The 16,052-nt window shown below is 39.6% G+C and overlaps 1 protein-coding gene across 1 annotated transcript in view; it reads right to left on the bottom strand.

Annotated features, from left to right (window-relative positions):
• Window positions 1–241: 241 nt before the first annotated feature.
• The window catches only part of ISX (intestine specific homeobox), a 30,032-nt gene continuing 14,221 nt past the window's right edge, over window positions 242–16,052 (bottom strand). The window contains exons 4-6 of the mRNA XM_063446194.1: window positions 9,658–9,809; window positions 2,588–2,704; window positions 242–442 (exon numbers count right to left, since the gene is read on the bottom strand). Coding sequence (XP_063302264.1) covers window positions 242–442; window positions 2,588–2,704; window positions 9,658–9,809 — 470 coding nt within the window. The remainder of the gene's footprint in view (window positions 443–2,587; window positions 2,705–9,657; window positions 9,810–16,052) is intronic.

The raw sequence follows: 16,052 nt of genomic DNA, 5'->3' as shown, positions 1-16,052 counted from the left end.
ATGAATGACTCTATGTGACAACCAAACTATTCTCATCCTCTGGGGGGAAACAATTAAACTCTTGTTGTAATTTCAGAGATATTTCTTCTGTTAATCAAATGCAGCTTCCATCTGGTGCACAATTTAAATCCATCTATAAGCAAACTGTGCTGAGCCAACCCTAGGCGATATTGTATGTTCCATCAGGGTAGGTATGGCCATATAAAAGAAAGTTAAAAGTTAACATTTGTATTCATTTATATTATGTTGGGGTAGCTAAAGCACTGCTGTATTCTATACTGTGAGGAAAATGAAAATAGTAAGGAGGCATCTGCAGAGGAACATGCAGTGTCTGAGGTGGCCTTAAATTTATTATGGTTGGTATCAAGCGACCTTGAAAGGGTGAGTAATATCGTAGAGGTGAGTCTATATTGGTTGACTTCCTTGGCTGCAAAGTGAAATCCTGTTGTGGGGAAAGCAAGACAAATTAATTCAGCAGGAGAATTATCTAAAGCAAGAATGATTAATTTAGCAGGACAAAGATGTCTAGTAAGATGTTTCAGATTGGTTGAGTAAACATTTAGGTCTGTACCACAATCACTCAATATGTAGTCCTCCAGTTGTTGCTGAACCTGAACTACCTGGCTTTATACACTATCTAACTGTGCTCAGGATCATGGGGTATAGTTGGAGCTGGTGGTCTACTTGACTAACTGTTTTGGTCAACCCTGGCAAAATACAGAAAAAAATGCAAGTACGTTTCTGGTTATTGTTTGCACTTTAGAAAGAAGTGTAAATGGCTAAGATGCCGGAATGCCGCGGATTTCTTTGTGGGCTAATGCATGGTCAACCTGCACGCTACTAACTTTTAATTATAAAAACAACTGAACTTTAAAGAGAGCCATTGGTTAATTTTAAGTCTTTTAGAGGACTGCAAAGTACCACGTTTGAGGAAATGTACTCTATTATTCCATCAAACTATTTTACTTTGTTTTTTTTTTTTGTGTTGCAATTCTATTTTACTTTTACAGTGTAAATATGTGAGTTAAATGGACTGTCTGCAAGAGTAACTGGGCGTGAGTAACAGCATTGAATATGAGTAAAGGTTTTACTAGTTTGTGCAGAGAGAAGATGGATAAGAGAGTTGCAGACACAGGAATAGAAGGAATAGAGGGCATGAATAGAAGGAAGTTTATTTGCAGGAAGCTGTGCTGTTTTTATTTGGGAAAGCATCCCAATGAAAATAGGGACAGATAGATGGCCAAACAGTCTTAAAGGGGAGCTGTCATTTATCTGGATATACCATTGAATAAAACATTGAAACTATAAACTATATTAATCTTGTTTACACATTTACATTTATAAAAACGATTTAGCCAATGACATCATAATCCAATTACGTTTTGGAGTTTGACACCAGGGCTACACTAACAAGAATGGGTCACAGGTGTGATAATTTGCTATACTCCGAAATTTTGCTTATGAAGATCTAAATTCTTAATCCGTTATATTACCCTAAATAACTTCTTTCAGATTTTCATTAGCTACATTTTGGAGTTTGATGAATAACCATGTGTGGAATATGAGCTATGTTTAGTGGAATGTTTACATTATATGTATAATGTTCCTGTAGCTCACATGTAGGAACAAAAAAGGGCATTTACTGGGATAGTAATATCTTAAATTACTTTATTCAATCAGTTTGGTCGATATTTCAGTCCTACAAGTTGGATATTTATCAAGACTTGAAAAAAATCTAAATTGTAGGATTGAAACTTTGACCTGTATATAGTGATCTCTGTGTTTTATTTATGTGTATTATATAATTTGTTATGTATATATAATAATATGTACGTTACATCCATACACATACTCTCACATTTAGTGACCCATATGCACACACTCATACTCACTGACCCATGTAGACACACACTCACATAGACATAAACACTCTGTAGACACACATTCACTGTCCCATACACACAAACACGATGCACTGGGCAATGCAGTCTGCCCAGATGCCTTCCTGGGGTAATGCTAGGTCTCCAGCCTGTCCCCTACTTCTTGCTAATGAACCTGGACTTGTCTCCTTCTCCCTGTCCCAATCTCTCCTCATTGGGGCTGCCAGCATATGATGGTATAAAGGTGGCCCTCAGCGGCTACAATTTGTACAAAAGCTTTTCACCTGACCCAGGTTATAATTTAACCTGGAAAATGACCTAGGTTCATGGTGGGCTGGTATAGTCCTAAGCTTATGTACTCTAACCTTTAGAACATCTCCCCAACTGGTTTTGCTTCAACTACATGAGAAACCAGTTCAGACAAAATTAGAATGTTCAAACACTCCTTGACTGGGTAGCTGTGCTTATTTGCTTCTTTGCTTGTACCATATTAAGCTGTCCTCTCTTTATTTCTATCATATTAAGCAAACACCATATTAGGCAGTCATCTCAAGTATATATGTTAACCTCTTGACTTGTATGTATTCCATAGTTCTTTGGAAGAGTTTGTTTTAAATTATAGAAAATCTAGTTAGCAGGAACTACAATAGACTACCCCTGGTATATCTCAACCCAGGTTAAGACATATCTAATGCCCAGTATCTTACCATGGGGTCTGGTTTTGGAGCAGGAATCATGTCTACTGTTGTCAGGTGCTGAAGGCCCCCAAAATTGCCAAGTTTTTCATATTTTCTCCATTTCGCCCGACGGTTTTGAAACCAAATCTTATTTTTGTTTTTTAAGAGAGGAGAAATAGAAAGATTAGCTATGTAGTTGATACACTGACAAGTAATATAAATATAGTTAGCTTCAAGTAATTGACAGGTCTCAGAATCTTATTTCCTCCTGAGACATTGAATCTATAAAACAAAATCAAGAGAAACACTCTTGATATATCAAAACAAAATACAGATAGAGGGCGCTCTAAAATATAAGTGAAAGCAAAGAGAGATAGCAAAATAAATACTTATTTGCACTCTTTTTTCGTGGTTTGTATGCTCCACGTAAATTAAGAAACAGTAGCACATAGCATAATACTGTATAATTTATATATTCTTCAAAAATGATTTAAGAATTGCCAACTCACAATCTCCAGAGCCAAATATAGTAGGCTCTGACTGTAATAGCGTATTCAATTGTCACTCAAAGTGCACACCAACTCCTCTCCTTGATGCAAATGCCCAACTGGTACCAGGAATCAGCAGGAAAATAATTTGCAGGTCCGGAGTATTTTCAGTGTTTAAAAATGCATTTGATTAAATTATAATATAAAATAAATCAATATATCAATTTAAGAACAATAAAAACACGAACGCATTTGGACCCAATGGTCTTTCTCAAAGTGTGTCTCCTGTAATGTCCATATGTCCAGTATATACCCCATCCGGAGCCCTTTCTTTGGCGCCAAAAACAAAGTGTGTTAATTTACAATATTTATTTTACATTGTATATAAACTCTCATTCAAGTAGCTTTGCACATGTTGTTAAGTACACTCCGTGTATAAAAATGATGAAAGTGATCATTTGATGAAACAATCTAACACACTGATTACCTCAACACCCAACGACCACACTGGGTCTGTGAGTAAGGCCATGAGAGGGATAAAGTGTGTGGCGTGGGCATTTTATACTATGCTTATCTGTACATCATATAAGGAAGTCTGTTTTACTTGTTTTCATTATCTTACACACTGACTTACTCAGCAATAAATGACCTAACTAAAACACTGAAATTAAAGACCAACTATCAAAGCAATCAATCATGATCTACCAGTCAATCTCTAAAAACTGACTGGTAGATTGCCAATCACTCCACACAGCACTGCATTCACACGTGCTGACACTCCACACACAGAGCCTTGCATTTCTACATGTTGACAATCCATTCAGATAAAGCCTTGAAATTCACACATGCTGAACTCCACACAGATAGAGCCCTGCTTTTGCACATGCTGATACTCCGCACAAATAGAGTCCTGTATTTGCGCAAGCTGGCACTCCACACAAAAATAAAACACTCTATTCACACGTGATGACACTCCACACAGATAGAACACTTTATTCACACCTGATGGAAATCCACACAGATAGAACACTGTATTCACACGTGATAACATTCCACACAGATAGAGCACTGTATTTACATGTGATAACACTCCACACAGACAGAACACTGTATTCACACGTGATGACACTCCACATAGATAGAACACTGTATTCACACGTTATGACATTCCACACAGATAAAACCCTGCAAAGCAAAACTGTGCACATGTTCATTTTCAGCAAACTTGTTTGTTTGTTTTTGTCTGAATGCACATTCATTTGAATTTTGAGTGAATTGTTCCAAATAACCGAATTACTCGAATTAAAAAAAAAACAAAAAACATGAATTGATTCATGGATAAAAATCATCCTAGCAACTTATTTATTGACTTTTTAATATGTTTTATTATTTTATATTTAAGAAGGGAGCACTGGAGGTGTGGCCAAATACATCCCCTCGCTGTGGAATGTGGAATTAAAATTTTACATGAAAATAGCAGCAAGCTAAGAGTAGTGTTTTATTCTTATTCAAGAGAAAAAAATATTCTAACTGTCATAGTTCTCCTAGAATACTTTAATTATCTGAATAAATAAAAGGGTTTTCTTGCTCTCCTTCACTTGTGAATGAAGGTTCTACAGTTCTCTGAAGTTCTCAGCAACTTCTTTTAAATGAAGAAATCTGGCACTATTCTATAATTATGAATACGATTATGGCTCTCTTCTGCAACTTGGAAATGGTAGTGGTCTGTGACATCCTTCTGTACATCAGAAATAGGCTTGTGGTCCTCTATTACTGTCATTAGTCTAATACTATCCTTACCTTTTTGTGTCATTTTACCCCACTCCCTCTAGCATGTAAGCTCATTGAGCAGGGCCCTCAACCCCTCTGTTTCTGTGTGTCCAACTTGTCTGGTTACAACTACACATCTGTTCGTCCACCCATTGTAAAGCGCTGCGGAATTTGATGGCGCTATATAAATAACATAATAATAATAATAATAATTGCAGGGAAAAGTGATTTGATATTTTCATGTACTCTCTTCATCTCTGTTAAAATGTTGTAGTTGGCACTGGCTAAAACCTTGTTAATGAACCACTACTGAACCTGCTGCAGGAATAATACTTGAAAATATCATATAAATATTTAAAGGATCACTATAGGGTCAGGAGCACAAACATGTATTCCTGACCCTATAGTGTTTAAACCACCATCTAACCCCCCTGAGCCCCTCATGCCTCTATAAATATAGCAAAATCTTACTGTATTCAAGCCTGAAGCTGTAACTCTGCATGCTGTTTGCCTCAGTAAAACAAACAGTTGCTGACATCATCAGAAGTGGTAGCCTGACCCAACCACAGTGCTTCCCCATAGGATTGGCTGAGGCTGACAAAGAGGCAGATCAGGGTCAGAGCCAGCATGATTCAAACACAGCCCTGGCCAATCAGCATCTCCTCATAGAGATGAATTGAATCAATGAATCTCTATGAGGAAAGTTCAGTGTCTGCATGCAGAGGGAGGAGATACTGAATGTTTGGATGCATTTTAGGCAGTCATGACCCAGGAAGGATCTCTAACAGCTATCTGAGGAGTGGCCAGTGAAGTTATCACTAGGCTGTAATGTAAACACTGCATTTTCTCTGAAGAGACAGTGTTTACAGCAAAAAGCCTGAAGGTAATGATTCTACTCACCAGAACAAATTCAATAAGCTGTAGTTGTGCTGGTGACTATAGTGTCCTTTTAAGGGTACTAATAACTAGATAAGTGATCAGCAACCTATGGCACGTTACACAGCCCTCAAGGCTGCCAGAACCAAACAGGCTGTGGCCTATCAGGAGTCTCAGTGGGAATTCAGATAACTGCTAGAGCTAGAGCAAACTGAGCGCTGATTGGAGATTGCAGGTGGTGAGAGACAATTCTAATTTCACACATTGCAGAACTGGAATAAAGCAGCCTGCAGCAGCTATAGCAGCTCCTGCCCTTGACCTGTACCTGGCCAGCCTGGTCCCCACTGGACCCCACGGAAGCCATGAATTCTGCTAGATATACACAAAGCTGGAAGAAGCTCCCCCTCACACAAATAATACAAACGGCCTAAACACAAACAGACACACACACAGTGTCCACAAACACAACACTACTGACAATCCACACAACCCCACAATACATGCAGTACCATAAGCAGCCCCATACATAAGCACACCACCAAACACACAATGTGACATATCATCCAAACACACAATTCCACAAGCAGCCCCTATACAGAGCCCAGATGCATAGGTATCATACACAATAGCACAAACTAATCATGAACATATACAGTATAACAGCCCACATTCACAAAAATACAATATTACAAAAATACAATATCACCAATAACACAAAATCAAAATGGCAATATTAATATTAGGAACACTATAGGGTCAAATACACAAACATGTATTCCTGACCATATAGTGTTAAAACCACCATCTAGACCTCCCTGGCCCCATCTTGCCTCCCTAAATATAGTAAAATCTTACTTGTATTCAAGTCTGCAACTGCTGGCTCTGTCCCTGTCTGCTTCTGACATGCCTGCTGTCTGCTGACATCATCAGAAGTCTGAGACAATTTCAATGCTTCTCCATAGGATTGGCTGAGACTGTCAAGAAGGCAGATCAGGGGCAGAGCCAACACAAGTCAAACACAGCCCTGGCCAATCAGCATCTCCTCATAGAGATTAATTGAATCAAGGCATCTCTATGAGGAAAGTTCAGTGTCTGCATGCAGAGGGTGGAGATACTGAATGGCAGTGCTTCTCACTGTGCAGCACTGCCTCAGGAAGCACCTCTAGCAGCCATCCGAGGAGTGGTCACTGGAGTTTTCACTAGGCTGTAATGTAAACGCTGCATTTTCTCTGAAAAGAGTGTGGGCTGGGTAGGATATTAGAATATTTACATATTCGACGATCCCACCCATAAAGGCAGTCCAGATCGAAATGATGGCAAATTCTCTCTGCAAGAGAGGTACAGCAACCCCAGGCCTTCTTTGGACCTCCTCAGTGAGCGGTAACATTTGTATTTGTTCTGGTGAGTATAATCATTCCCTTCAGGCTTTCTTGCGTAAATACTGTGCTTTTAGAGACAATGCAGTGTTGACATTACAGCCTAGGGTTATCTCTGCTGGCCACTCCTCAGATGGCTACTAGATGTGCTTCCTAGGGCAGTGCTACACAGTGTGCAGCACTGGCATTCAGTATCTTCACCCTCTGCATGAAGACACTGAACTTTCCTCATAGAGATTCATTGCTTCAATGCATTTCTATGAGGAAATGCAGATTGGACAGGGCTGTGTTTAGCTTGTGCTGGCTCTGCCCCTGATCTGCCAGGATATACCAGTTATCTCTGTCTAAATATGACACAATTTCGTATGGATATGTTGCAACCTCTCACCTACCAGTTCTGCTACTTTTCTACCTTGTTGTTTGTAGTCCCTATACCAGGCAACCTTTTAGCAGCACTGTGCCGATATAGAATTGTGATGTCCGGTAGTGTGCCGGTCCTATTCTTTTTTAAATTGAAGTTTGTATGCTGCCGTTTTCTGCTTGTTATTTATACTGTAATTGCTTTGTATCTTTATATTTTTGCATATATGAGCTATTATATTTTATATGTTCAGGAGTAGTTTGTGGTATCGTGTATGATACATATGAATGTGGGCTGTGTATGGGGGCTGCTTGTGGAATTGTGTGTGTGGATGGATAAGTCACATTGTGTGTTTAGTAGTGTGTGTATGTGTGGGGGCTGTTTGGGGTATTGCATGTGAGAGGCTGCATGTGGGGTTGTGTGCATGTATGTGGATTGTTAGCGGGTTACGTTTGTGCGGATTGTGTGTATGTTTGTTTGTGGGCTGTTCGTATTATTTGTATGAGGGGAGGGTTATTGTGCATTTCTGTGTATATCTAGCAGTGTGGGTGGCTTCCCTGGGTTCCAGTGGGGGCCAGGTTGGCCAGGTACAGGTCAAGGACAGGAGCTGCAACAGCAGCTGCAGGCTGCTCTACTACAATGTGGATTCCCATTTACAAGTGCTGGGAGGAAGTGATATGAGATAGTTATCTGTCATCACTTCCCCTACGTGCTGCAATGCATAAATTGAGGATTGTCCTTCACCACCTTTTCATATTATCAGATATCTGAAGTTTCACTGGGACTCCTGATAGGCCAGAGCCTGTTTGGCTCTAGCAGCCTTGAGTGCCGTGCAAAGACACCTTGAGGTACCTACCCCTGCCCTATACCCTTCCTATTGTGTCTTTATACTTCACTCCTCTAGATTGTAAGCTTGTTTGAGCAGGGTCCTCATTTACCTGTTCTTCTAAAATGTTGTAATTGTCTCATTAATTCTTAAGTAATATTGTAAAGTGATGCTGAATAAGTTGGCACTATATAAATACCAATAATAATAATAACCTTAAAAAACTTAATAAAAAGTATTCCTTTTTTTTTTTTTTTGTCTGAGTTGTTTTAGGCTCACTGGCATTCCATTGAGATATTATTTTAATAAGTAGAGCTTCCTTGCAAAATAACTTAATCTAGAGATAGACAGATGTCCTAGTAGTAACCATAATAACATCATCCAAATAATTTTATCTCAAATTCACACCTCTCAATAGTCCCTATTTGGGAGGGACAGTCCCTACTTTGAACCAAAATCCCTATGTCCTTTTTTTCTCTCCTAAATCTCTTTTTTTGTAGGAGCTCTATATTGTTGATGTGTCTGAGTGTATAACAGAACCCCACAGCAATAATTCCCCGACTAAACTACAATAAATGTGTTCAGATATCAATCTGTGTAAAATACATTGTTCTTGCTCTAAATTATATTTTATTTGTATAAATTGTTATTAGAAAGTCACCAAAATGTATCAGAACAGCCCCGCCCCTTGTCATCGCCCCACTCACCCCCCCCTAAAATGAAAGTATACATCTTTGTTCATTTTAAATGTTGTGAGGTATGCAATTTTATTTTAAACAATGTAATAATTCCAGTTTGTATAATGCATTCCCTATGATTTTAATTCCCATTGTAGAAATAATCCATTTAACATCTAATGAAGCAATACACAGCATGGTAAATAGTTTGATTTAAAAGTAATAATATTCCTAATTATACTGTGTTTATAAAAAATCTCCATAAGTCTCATATTTTTTCCGTAACATACAGTGCATGGTTTATTCCTATCTTTATTATTATTATGCATATCCTAAAATAATTGAGAATGTTTTTTTTTTTTGTTTGTTTTTTTTTACAAAATCATTCTTATTCTGTGAATGACAGTTATGACAGTTTGTAAACAGTACAGATTATCACACTTGTAAATAGCTATTTTTATTCTCAAATATGTCACATTATAAGTCACCCATTGCATGATTGCTACATTGCAAAACCAGTGGCATAAAATGCTCATTATTGTAACAAAATTTGTAGAATGCTTTTTATTTAATCTATATATTTATTGAGAGAACCGAAAAATATTGAATGTCATTTATTGCCAGGAAATGCAAGTTTAAAATGATGCATATGCAAACGACATATGTGCACATATGATGTTACTTTAATAGCTACCGGTAATTATTTATTACAGTTTGTAGACATACCTGCACACGTGTTTCGGGGAGTTTGATTTTTGCCGCCAACTGGTCTCGTGTCTGCACGTCTGGGTAATGTGTTACTTGAAATATTCTTTCCAACTCGTTCAGCTGATCAATGGTGAATGTCGTTCTAATTCTTCTTTTATTTTTACGATCACCTGTAAAAAGTTGAAAGCATTTATATATGTCGTAGTGACTGTCTGTGACCCGGGCACACTACTTGTCTCATGGTGGGTACACAATTATTCATATCTTTTAAAGTACACATCATTTCATGTCTAGACTGTGTGCATTTGTTTTGTGTTCATTTTTGTTTAAGTTTGATTGACTAAGAACTGCAAGCCTCAGTCGCTTGCAGACAAACCTGGCAACAACACACTCTCAGAAGGGCTCCTGAGAACTTTAGTCATCAAGACTACAGCACATAAGCATTTTACAGACTGCCTTACCGTAAGAGTTACAAAGTACACCTGGGATACTTCATCTACTCATCACCCCACCTACATCTGCTGTGTTCCCTTTTGTCCAATTGATATTTCTTCTGTTTTAATTTTTTTTTTTTTAAATGTTGTACTAGAATTATATGTCATATGCTTACAGATAGAATATTTCACCCCTAGTGTCATCAGGCTTTTACCTGTTCCTTGTAAACGGTATGGGCCAAATTGCACCTATTTCACCTTTTAATCTCTTGCAGTCTCTTGCAACTCTTGCAAACAATTCTGGCAACAACACACTCTCTTGCCTCCCATCACCTACCCCTAGGTCCTGTGTATAATATATATATATATCATAATAAGTCAGTCATGTTCATCAGCTGCTAGCTCCTTTGTGCAGACAACTATTCCTACCTTGCTGTTAAACTGCCACACTACCTGACACTTCTTTCCCTTTATAAAGCTAATTATCTAATGTTCTCATTCTTACACTTTCCTTTTCATTTTTGTCTGTTTTTCAAAACATTCACCTTTTCTTCCACCCACCATCTCCATGTAACTCAATCTGCATGTAACTCAATCTATTTTTATACTGCCTTCATCCCTTGTTTCATCCCATGTTATTCTTTCACACATCTGCTTGTCCTCCCACTTCTAAAACTAAAAGTCCCACACATATATTTAAGTTCCATTCCCACCTTCTTTCTCTGGCCATCCCTTTGCTTTAAGCAGCTGGAGATGTCTCCTAACCCTGACCCCTATGCTTCCCACCCTACTCACAGCTCCACCAGAACAACTTAAAATATGTTATATATATACCCTGTCACTCAACCTTATAACATTCCTTCCACTGTGCCCTTTGGAATGCAATCTCAATCTGTAATATCAAAAAGTCTACTGTCATTCACATCTCATTTCACATCTCCTTACATACAGCTTCTTAAACCTCTTAGCACTAACTGAAACTTGGCTTTCTCCCTCAGACACTGTTACTCCTGCCTCCCTATCTTATGGTGGATTACACTTTTCCCATTCCCTCATTCAATGCTCATTCCTTTATTCAATGTTCTTTCCAACCTTTACCCCCCTTAGTCATCTCTTTCCTTTTCATCTTTTGAAGTTCACTTCAGTCATCTCTTTAATCTTCTCTCAGCCTGTGTTACTGTTACCAATACCCTCCCGACTCTCCTTTACTCTTCCTCTGCAAATTTTATTCTTGGCTTCCTCAAATTTCTCTCTTCTCACATTCCTTCCCTCATCCTCGATGAATTCAACATCCCTATTACCTAACAACTCAACTGCATCTAGGCTTCTATCTATCTTTAAAATTAAAGAAAGACAGTTTCCCTCTGTGAACATAAAATATACCAACTGATGGTAGCAGGACATATGCATGTAATTGATAGTGCTGAGAAAGACTCCATAATAGACTTGTGGACTGCATACAGTGCCTTGCAAAAGTATTCACCCCCCTTGGCATTTTTCGTGTTTTGTTGCCTCACAACGTGGAATTAACATGGATTGTTTGATGATTTGCATCATTTAATTTACAGAACATGCCCACAACGTTGAAGATTTTTTAATTTTTTTTATTGTGAAGCAAACAACAAATAGGACAAAATAACAGAAAAAGTCAATGTGCATAACTATTCACCCCCGTAAAGTCAATACTTGTAGAGCCACCTTTTGCGGCAATCACAGCTCCAAGTTACTTTGGATAAGTCTCTATGAGCTTGCCACATCTTACCACTGGGATATTTGCCCATGCCTCCTTGCAAAACTGCTCCAGCTCCTTCAAGTTGGATGGTTTGCGCTTGTGAACAGCAATCTTTAAGTCTCACCACATAGACTATGTCTCGATTAGATTGAGGCCTGGGCTTTAACTAAGCCATTCCAACACATTTACATGTTTCCCCTTAAACCACTCAAGTGTTGCTTTAGCAGTGTGTTTGGAGTCATTGTCCTGCTGGAAGGTGAACCTCTGTCCTAGCCTCAAATCACACACAGAGTGGTACAGGTTTTGCTCAAGAAAATCCCTGTATTTAGCACCATCCATCGTTCCCTCAACTCTGACCAGTTTCCCAGTCCTGGCTGCTGAAAAACATCCCCACAGCATGATGCTGCCACCACCATGTTTCACTGTGGGGATGGTGTTCTTTGGGTGATGTGATGTGATGTGTTGGGTTTGCACCAGACATAACATTTTCTTTGATGGCCAAAAGGTTTGATTTTAGTTTCCTCAGACCAGAACACTTTCCTCCATACATTTTGGGAGTCTCCCACATGCCTTTTCGCAAACTCAAAATGTGCCATTTTGTTTTTTGCTGAAAGTATTGGCTTTCTTCTGGCCACTTTGCCATAAAGCCCAATTCTATGGAGGGTACGGCTTATTGTCGTCCTATGTACAGATACTCCAGTCTCTGCTATGGAACTCTACAGCTCCTCCAGGGTTACCTTAGGTCTCGGTGCTGCCTCTCTGATTAATGCCCTCCTTTTCCGGTCTGTGAGTTTTGGTGGGCGGCCGTCTCTTGGCAGGTTTGCTGTTGTGCCATGTTCTTTCCATTTGGTTATGATAGATTTGATGGTACTGCTGGGGATCATCAAAGATTTGGATATTTTTAATTAACCTAACCATGACTTGTACTTCTCAACAACATTGTCCTTTACTTGTTTGGAGAGTTCCTTGGTCTTCATGGCAGTGTTTGGTTAGTGGTGCCTCTTGCTTAGGTGTTGCAGCCTCTCGTGCCTTTCAAAAAAGGTGTGTATATGTAATGACAGATCATGTGACACTTAGATTGCACACAGGTGGACATCGTTTCACTAATTATGTGACTTGCGAAGGTAATTGGTTGCACCAGAGCTTTTTATGGGCTTCATAACAAAGTGGGTGAATACAAATGCACATGACAATTTTCTGTTTTTTATTTCAAAAAATAGTTTTATGTATATATTTTTCTCATTTCACTTCACCAACTTAGACTATTGTGTTCTGATCCATCACATAAAATTCAGATTAATTATTATTATTATTATTATTATTATTATATTTATAGAGTACAGTCAAATTCCGCAGCGCTTTACAATGGGTGGACGAACAGACATGTAGTTGTAACCAGACAAGTTGGACACACAGGAACAGAGGGGTTGAGGGCCCTGCTCAATGAGCTTACATGCTAGAGGGAGTGGGGTAAAATGACACAAACGGTAAGGATAGTATTAGACTAGTGACAGTTGCAGAAGAGGAACCAGTTGGGAGCTATTAACAGTTTAATTGATACGCTTTTATGAAGAAGTGGGTTTTTAACGATTTTTTGAAGGAGTGGAGACTGGGTGAGCATCTAACGGAGGAGGGAAGCGAGTTCCACAGGAATGGTGCAGCCCTCGAGAAATCTTGAAGGCGAGCATCTGAGGTGGGAGTACGGCCAGAAGATAGAAGTAAGTCTTCAGCAAATCGTAAGGGCCTAGATGGGACATACTTGTATATAAGGGAGGATAGATAAGTGGGAGCAGCATTATGTAGAGATTTGAAAGCTAGAACCAGAATCAGAACCAGAATTGAAATTGAGCTCTATATTTTATAGGAAGCCAATGTAGGGACTGACAGAAGGGTGAGGCATGGGAGGTGCGGGCGGACAGGAAGATGAGCCTTGCCGCCGCATTCATTATGGACTGTAACGGCGCAAGTTGGGAGCACGTAAGACCACTGAGAAGCGGATTACAGTAGTCAAGGCGAGAAAGGACAGTGGAATGGACCAACACCTTAGTCGTATCTGGCGTTAAGTAGGGCGGATGCACGCAATTTTTTTGAGATTGAAATGACAGTATTTGGTGATAGATTGAACATGAGGCTTGAAGGAGAGGTCGGAGTCAAAGAGAACACCTAGGCAGCGAGCCTGCGTGGTGGAGCTGATGGTAGCACCGTTGACTTGGAGGGAGACAGACACAGGAGTAACAACACTTGAGGGAGGAAAGACCAGAATTTCAGTTTTGGTCAAGTTTAGTTTAAGGAAGTGGGCAGCCATCCAGTTAGAAACAGCAGAGAGGCAGTCAGAGACACTAGTCAAGAGGGACGGGGAGAGATCAGGAGAGGACAGGTAGATTTGCGTGTCATCTGCATATAAATGATATTGGAAGCCAAAGGAGCTAATGAGTTTACCAAGGGAGGCAGTATAGATGGAGAACAGTAGGGGACCAAGGACTGAACCTTGGGGGACACCAACAGAGAAGATTTGGGGAGAAGAAGCAGATCCAGAGAAAAAAACACTGAAAGAGCGCTGGGAGAGGTAGGAGGAGCACCAGGAGAGAGCAATATCTTGTAGACCGATATTGCGGAGGATGAGAAGAAGCTGTTGATGATCAACAGTGTCAAAAGCCGCAGACAGGTCAAGGAGAATTAGGATAGAGTAGTGACCATGAGATTTTGCAGCGAGTAGATCATTGGATACTTTGGTCAGTGCCGATTCCACAGAGTGCTTAGCGCGGAAACCAGAATGAAGCGGGTCTAGCAAACATTGAACTTAAGGCTGTAATGTAACAAAATAGGTAAAAAGTCAAGGGGGAGAATACTTTTGCAAGGCACTGTATATAATGTGGTGATATTTGCCATTTTGGCCCTTTTTCTACTGCTTTACCTTTTATTCCCAGTCCCTGTATACCTTATGTACATTAATTATAGATTTAAAATACATTTTGGAACAATACTTCACCATGTCCTTTGTGAATACTGTTGTGTCCTGATCCAGTTATCATCTGCAGCCTGTATAGGCACCCGGAAGCCTTACATACAGAGCCTGGGAGGGTCCTGCATCTAGTGAGTGACTGTCAATACTCTTTTTAGAGCACTTTTTTATAAAGTCTGCACTTCTTGTTTAATTTTTTTTAGATTACATGCATATGTCCTGTTTATTTTATCAATTACATGCATATGTCTTGCTACCATCAGTAGGTATATTGTATGTAACCCCAGAGGGTAACTGCCTTTCTGGTTTTAACTTTATAGATTGTAGGATGTTGCGGGATACACCTGGTGTTACACCTCTTGTTATTTTGCACACTAGAAGCGCTGACACACCTTTTTTTATTTTTCTTCTATCTATCACCTCCTCCTTTGGCCTCACTTAATTGACCAACACTTCTACACACATAGCAGGCAATACACTAAACCTTGTTTTCTACAACCTTTGCTCTGTCTCTAACACACCTTTCCCACAGTCTGACCACCAACTTCTAACCTGCACTGTCAATGTGCCCCTCACTCAACATATAAAATCTAGCTTCTGTGCCTTGTGCCATGAGACGATCCCCTAGCCTCTAGTTCTTTAAAAAGTCACTAAAAACACCCCTCTTGAGGAAAGCTTACCATCTTCCCGAGTAATGCTTTTCTCATTTCACTGCCTTCATCAGTTCAATGCCTCTATAGCCCAGCTCACTCTCTGACAGCCATTAGAGGCACTACTACCAATATAGCCAAATGAAACTTGTCGCAGCGGGGTGTTTTGCAGCACATGCACACTAGCTCCTCAATGATTTCCTATAGAATTGCATTGGAGGAGGTCATCAAGATCGATTATTTTAGCCAACAAGGCTGGGCTGGCCACGGGGGGAACACCATGGCGAGGGAGAAAAGGTAAGTAAATCAAATTTCTCTTTCACACATCAGGGGCCAGTACCCTAACGAGTTACCAGGTCACTATAGTGTTAAAAATACATTTATTTTCCAAACACGATAGTGTTCCTTAAATTGGAAACATGAGTCTGACCTGTTTTTACTGCATTGTTGAGATATGTGGCTGCCTGGAGTGTCCCTTTGACTCATCAATCACCCTGTGCAGAACTGAGAGATTTTTTATTATTCTTAGACTTTAGCCCAAGAATTATCACCTCTTGAGCCCACTTAGTCTCTTCTTTGGTGTTTAGTAATGCAGAGCAGTTTTATTCCCCACAGTATTTAAAATGCCTTTTTAG

This window comes from Pelobates fuscus, chromosome 3 (genome assembly GCF_036172605.1).
Source record: "Pelobates fuscus isolate aPelFus1 chromosome 3, aPelFus1.pri, whole genome shotgun sequence".
In the NCBI taxonomy this organism is placed as follows: Eukaryota; Metazoa; Chordata; class Amphibia; order Anura; family Pelobatidae; genus Pelobates; species Pelobates fuscus.
This window is presented reverse-complemented; position numbering and strand designations above follow the sequence as displayed.